Genomic DNA, 6,722 nt, shown 5'->3' on the forward strand with positions numbered 1-6,722 from the left:
TTGGTTAATTTAAATGGTTCAGTTCATTAACCATTCAAGTGGTTTAGTTATTTTATGGTACAATGCAATTCAGTTTAGTAATATAATTTGATTAACCATATTTTTGAACACCCCTAATATAAATATACTGCAAACATATAAAATAAAAAAACTGCCAGTACTTAAAATATAAAACATATACATTTATTGCCACATAATAAACTGAAAACTAAAGAAAAATAATGTCTAATAGGAAAAATTCAAAAGATAGAAACTTTTGAAATAAACACATGCATTCTAACTAATGCATCAGTAATATCCAGATACACATTATGAGTATAACGGATTAAATTTTTGCTCTTATTTGACATCACTGAACTATGTGATCCATATGACACTAAAAGCATCAAATAAATTTATAGTTGCTCACAGGAAAAGGTTACAAATATTAGGGGTTCCCGCCAAAAAATAACTGTCAATTTAGACCTAATCTTTAGGTCATGTATCTCTGATTTACTTCAAGTTCTTTCTGATTCTAAGCTTCATCGCTACGCGCAGATGAGTTGCAATAGAAGCCGGAATTTCAGCATTCAAACCCATCTCTCACAGTTCACTAGCAACATAAGCAACTGTCGTAGTGCAGGTTAACTTAGATTTTATATGTACAAGATAAAATGGGAAGAAATTATTAATGGGAATCAACATTTTTTAATTTCAAACCCTCCATGCCCTTGACTGCAGTTTCATAATTCTTGACATGAGAACCGTTATTAGAAGATGTTGCTACTCTATTTGGATCTGAGGATCCAATGTGTGAACCTCTTTGTCCACTTGAACTTATGTGTGCTTTTCCGCGGATAGCTTCGGTAGCACGAGAACGAAGATCGGAATCTGCGCCACCAAATGGATTGCGGCTACTACTATCAGCAACACGCCTTGATGACCCACTTGATTCACCCAAGACATTGGAATTTGATAACTGCATGATTTGATACACCAATTTAAAAAATAAATAAAGGTTCTTGTTTATAAAAAGGAAATTATGGAGTTGCGAAAAATCTCACCATAACCTCCTTACTAACAGCAGCATCGCTGGGGGCTGGATTTTTCTGCTTTGAAATATTTACAGAATTTAAAATGGGTCCCGACATTCGTCGTCTTGTAGAGTCTCCTGAAACCAAACCAGGAGGACGCCCATCTTCCCTTCCTGCGAGATAACGCGAAAAAGTTAAAACCGGAAAGCCCAAAAGCATGACTTTAATTTGCTAAAAAATGATTCACACATGTATTATACTGATCAAGCTAAAATTAATGTAAAAGGAAACATACAGACAACAAAGAATTACCAGTGTGTCGGTTAGCACTAGTCATAGCAAGAGGCATTCCTGAACTAGTTCCGGCACCGGGCCCCTAAAATACAAGCATAAGAATTCTATCCATTGCAAATGGCAAAGGTCGCAAATGAGAAAGAAATAGAGAAAAGAAAACTTACAATGCCGCGTGCTGGAGGAGTGACTAGCTGTGATTGCTGATATTTCAAGATAGTCCAATCAAAGACGTAATCAGACTGGAATCCTGTTCAAATACCAAAATATTAAAGAGTCAATTTGCTGCAACAGATTGAAGAGCAGATCTTGCAAGCGTGTATAAAATAAACTTGAAGATCGAGACCATAGTTTTTTTATGAGAATAATTTCAAACCTTCACGAATAAACAGGTCGCGGAATATTCTTTTGAGGTAAGCATAATCTGGTCTGTCATCAAACCTTAATGACCGGCAATAATGGAAGTATGATGCGAATTCTGTTGGATAACCTTGACACAAGGCCTGGAATACACGACAAGGCATTGATGCAATTTAAGACATAGTGCATATTATGTACTCAAGGGGAAATTATAACAAACCCGCGCACCTCAATCGAAGTAGAAACCTTCTTTTCACTGATTTTCTCGTACTTTTCTCTCTTGGTTCTTGCTTGAAGTCCTTGCCATGGGAGACTACATAAAAAATGAAAATCAAGCCAACTGTTTTAAACACAGCACTAGAAGGAAACAATGCAAGGTAGGCAGCAATAATCACCTTCCTCTCAGGAAGTACATCAAGACATAACCAATAGACTCTAAATCATCTCTTCGACTTTGCTCTATGTATTGATCATAAAAATAGTACCAAGCAACATATATATGTTAGATAATACCAATTTGCTGCACATTAAGCAACGTTAAGTATCAAAAGATCGTATATACCAATGCCAAGGTGGGTATTCATGCTAGCATATCTTGCAGTTCCAGTCAAATTCTTATTTTCCCTGTTGTTTCAAAATGAAACACATAACAAGTCATATTCACAAAATAAATTAATACTAAACCAGCAGCAGCCAAACTAGGCAATATAAAATCGGGGTCTAAATAAATATTGACGAAATATCACAGACAAGAATCACAAGCAATGTTTTAAAAATCGAGAGTCTACGTAAAAGAACGAAGAAGCTTGAAAAATCGTAACTCGATGACCGTGGCACAAATTGTAAGATTTTATCCAAGTTACTTAATTATACTTATACATCTACAGATGCATCAAAAGGCACATGGTTAAGAAAAATAGCCTCTAATCATAATATTAAACTGAACTTAAATCGGAAAAACAATAATCAAAAAGAGATATAAAAATACAATTGTGTGGGTATGTATAGTGTTATCATGTTTTATGCTTTAAATAGGAGAAATAATCAATGTTATCATTTTAACACAAAATTTCCGAACTACTATGAGACCTGCCAAGCTGCACATTAGAGAGAAAGGAGGAATGGTCAGAAACAGTGACAGGAAGGAGGAGGTCAAGTCACAGGTGGTGGCGTTGCATGAAACAAATAGAGCTTTATCGTCGAGTAGGATTGGGTGCAAAGAGAACTCGAGAGAAACATAGAAGAAGAATTGATTTCTCTGAACCCGGGCTCGACTCTGAAATAATTAATAACTTAGGATTTTTCCTCCAAAAAACCCGGGCCCAATTGATCAAATTTTCAGAACAATCCACAAAACCAACTCATGATTCTAACGATTCTCCTCAGTCAGTTTCAATGCAACACGCAGCATAAGGGAATGGGTTTGAAACGTTGGATCGTGGGACCCTACGATCCAACTCTAAATTTTGCATACACTGATCACAACTTATCCTAAAAAACAGTTTTGATGAAATAGATATGCCATGAGCATTCTACATGTGGTTAATTCTAATATAGGTCTCATGTCACAACCTATACAATAACAACCAATCCTTATCCCACTAAGAAGGGTTGGCAGCATGGATCAAACAACACCATAATGTTCTGTCATAAATCATATATCTACCCAACTCATTAATCTACAAGTATTTCTTAGTAATCTCTTAAAAAAATTGTAGGTCTTCCCTTGCGTCTTGCGATTTGACTACCTTCTATCTAATCTACTCTTCTTAGTACAGAAAATAAATTACTTTTGAAATTAAGATTATACAACGACATGAACACAATAAAAACTTGTCGAACAATTAAATATGATGTAGCAAGGAGATGATACTATAGGGTCTACTAATACAATTATAATTTCAATTTGGAATTGTTCAAGAATTGTAGTTATCAAAAAGAATCAAGATATAGAATAAAAGATTCTATTGTTGGATGACCAGTTAAAATTTGTATCGATTTAAGAAAATAGTTTTCTAGTTGGAAAAAGGCTTTGTTGGTTGTTTTAAGAAACTAGCTTAAACTGGAGCAGCTCTGGAACTGGACCAGGTTTTAAGGCTTCCATCAAATCCCTAGCCATTGCAACTGCCAGCCCCCCATCTCATCTAAAGTATAGTGTAATGAATAGACTGGTATTCATAGCATCATCATACTAGTCAAAGACAGACAGTGGGCGGACGTTCAAAACAATAATAGACAAGCAGAGCATGATCGATTTATCTACTTGCATTAATGCTGACACAAATGTTTGTTATGAAACGTTTTAACTATATAATAATTAAAAAATCATTCAAATTCAAATAAACCCTACCTCATACATATACATTGCTTGGTCGGATTTATCCGATATGAAGAGGAAAATAAAATAAAATAAAAGTATTATCATAACTTGAAATGTGAAAATTATGTTGGATGATATTAGTTCAAACTGAGTCATTAATTCCACTAAGCCATCAAGGTCTAACAATTTAGGAATAGCCAAGTTTACGAAGGCATTCACAAACCAGCTAAATCATCGTACCTGTAAGGAATGTGTCGATGGGTTGAACTATCTCTATATTTCTTTGCTAAACCAAAATCAATACAGTAAACCTACATATAGACCAATAGACGATAAATACCCAATATATGAACATGAATATACAATACATTGAAGGCCACGTGTAAACAAATTAGCCACCTGGTTTTCCCGCTTTCCCAAGCCCATGAGGAAATTATCTGGTTTGATATCCCGATGGAGAAACGATTTAGAATGAACAAACTCAACACGCTTGATCTGAAAAAAGAAGAAAAATAGTTTTTTGAAGGATTAAAAAACTACTAGTACATCATTTTACCAACAAAAAGAGTCAAAGTAATAATAAAAAGGATTAAAAAATTGATTGTACAAATAGGACCTACCATTTGCTCTGCAAGCATGAGAACTGTCTTTAGCGAGAGCTTTCTATTACAAAAGTTAAACATCTCTTCAAGACTAGGTCCAAGCAGATCCATTACTAGAACATTGTAATCTCCATCCACTCCAAACCATTTAATATTTGGAATCCCAGCTGCCAAGACCAAACTTGAGTTAGGACCATTTACAAGTTATAAATAAGATCAATTATTCAAAAGAAGGGTTTGCTTCAACAAGTGCAATTGAAAATATAAAAAAGAAATTGATATGATTATGACAACAGGCATTACGCTCTCCTTGTAGTATTCTGTACAACTTGGACTCATACAGCAACTGAGGATTCTTCGTTCTGACATTTTCCTAATAAAAAAAGCAGAGGGCAGGAAGAAACAAGTAACAACAAAGTCAGATCTAGAACACTATGAGACATGCAGGACGCAGTAATTAAAAAAAAAAAGCAATGCCCAAAATTACTAGCAAAGTCCAAGTAGAGACTGTATTGGGAATAAATGACAACTATAAAAACTAGTTATTTTGATGTTTACTTGCTACACAAAATATGGCAAATAATTGATTAAAGGATGAATAAACTAGGGAAACACAATGTTAGAAATCATTATGCACAAACAAATGCTTATTTTTGTCAGTCGGCAGGGTGTTAGGAGGAACAACGCAACAAATAAGAAGCATTCCCGACACCACAATCCTTGATTTTTACAGCGAAAAAGAATTGAATTTCAATTCAACTAGATCTAATATGTTAAAACGAGAAGAACAATACCACAAAGTGCTAGTTTTGTTTTTGAACTATAGCAGAGAAACGCATATTAATCATTTCAAACCTACTACTACTCCATAACCACAAAATCCTCACTCATAACAAAAGGGATTTTAACCAAAACGCCCCTTTTTTCTATGCTTGAAAATAATGGTAAGAAAATGTATAAACCCGTCACAGCCCCTTTATATCAATGCTTGATTATAATGTGAAGCTAGAATTCCTAGTTTTTTTGCTTCTACACGCGATTTTTAGTTTTACAATCAAAATTTTGGTTCAACTCACTTTTACATTAACATATTCAAACATGAAATCTGAACAATGTTAAAAACAAATTATGCAGCAAAAACAAAACAAAATTACATAAATAATAACACATAATTAAAAAAACAATTAGTAAACATCACTTACAAGCTTAACTCCAACCTCTTCATTAGTTTGAATATTAGTACCTGCAATTCAATTCAAAACAAAACAAACAAATAAACACCCTCTTAATCAATCACAAATTCAAGTTGAAAAACGAAACAAAATCATAATCAATAGAAAATCAAAACAACCTAAATAGATCTCCCCAAAGGAGCCACTACCGATCTTACGAACAAGACGATACTTATTTCCAACGCGACGTTCCATTCAAAAGGGAAATTGAAAACGACGCCAATTTCAACGCTTAATTCCGAAAATTTTCACGACAAGGAACCGTGTTCTTCGATCGGATTACAACAAAAAAAGTTTTAAGGCGAAAAAAGCGAAGATGGATTTTTGGGGTGTGAGATTAATAGGTTAATTAGGTAAGAAGAAAAAAAAAGGGAAAAAAAATTGTTATCGAGGAAATAAATTGGAGAAAGTTATGAATTTTTGTTGGAAAAATTGGAGGAAATATCATGCATATTAAACTACTAGAGCGAAAACTCATGTAGTGCTTGAGAAAAAAACCGTAGGACACACAATTGGGTTGTTTAATGAAAGTACACAAATATAACTAAAATGTTAAAATTGGTTTTTAAACGAACTTTAAGGATCCATTTGTTATAGCTTAAAAAAATAGTTTTTCAAATAAAATAATTTATTCAAGATTTTTTTTTAAAATTTGTCAAAATTGTTTCGCTCAATAACCAAAAATAGTTAATGATGGAGTGAAGGACTCAAGTGCGGTGGAGCGAGCTTCCGATACGGCGGAACGGGATGGACTTACAAGGTTACCACTCAAACGCTAAGTGAGTGAATGAATAAGAACTAGTACAAGAGTGAGAATGAGTAGAATACATGGGTTTAACACATGAAGAGCTTTATATATGGAAGACGGTAAGAACAGTCTCAGGTCACTCGATGTAGGATGCTG

The 6,722-nt window shown here is 34.1% G+C and overlaps 1 protein-coding gene across 2 annotated transcripts; it reads right to left on the reverse strand.

Annotated features, from left to right (window-relative positions):
* Positions 1 to 226: 226 nt before the first annotated feature.
* Positions 227 to 6,347, reverse strand: LOC127135345 (casein kinase 1-like protein 1). 2 transcript variants are annotated; one of them, XM_051062087.1, is made up of 14 exons: positions 5,938 to 6,347; positions 5,789 to 5,829; positions 4,890 to 4,959; positions 4,605 to 4,753; positions 4,384 to 4,479; positions 4,225 to 4,295; positions 2,227 to 2,288; positions 2,060 to 2,123; positions 1,893 to 1,977; positions 1,681 to 1,807; positions 1,472 to 1,554; positions 1,326 to 1,389; positions 1,044 to 1,186; positions 227 to 958 (listed from the first exon to the last, which is right to left on the reverse strand). In XM_051062087.1, the coding sequence occupies exons 1-14, from the start codon at positions 6,011 to 6,013 to the stop codon at positions 668 to 670; spliced, it is 1,422 nt and encodes a 473-aa protein (XP_050918044.1). In that variant the 5' UTR covers positions 6,014 to 6,347; the 3' UTR covers positions 227 to 667. The 2 variants fall into 2 exon arrangements, with proteins under 2 accessions (XP_050918044.1, XP_050918040.1); XM_051062083.1 differs by having other exon boundaries at positions 4,881 to 4,959.
* Positions 6,348 to 6,722: the final 375 nt, after the last annotated feature.

This window comes from Lathyrus oleraceus, chromosome 1 (genome assembly GCF_024323335.1).
Source record: "Lathyrus oleraceus cultivar Zhongwan6 chromosome 1, CAAS_Psat_ZW6_1.0, whole genome shotgun sequence".
NCBI lineage: Eukaryota > Viridiplantae > Streptophyta > Magnoliopsida > Fabales > Fabaceae > Lathyrus > Lathyrus oleraceus.

Bases quoted from the DNA above. Each gene is read 5' to 3' on its own strand.
- LOC127135345 (XM_051062083.1), bottom strand. From the start codon at position 6,013: ATGGAACGTCGCGTTGGAAATAAGTATCGTCTTGTTCGTAAGATCGGT. The intron at 4,296-4,383 runs GTGGCTAATTTG...GTCTATATGTAG, and splicing joins TGGGAAAGCGGGAAAACCAG to GTTTACTGTATTGATTTTGG. The intron at 2,124-2,226 runs GTATATACGATC...ATCAATACATAG, and splicing joins GAATACCCACCTTGGCATTG to AGCAAAGTCGAAGAGATGAT.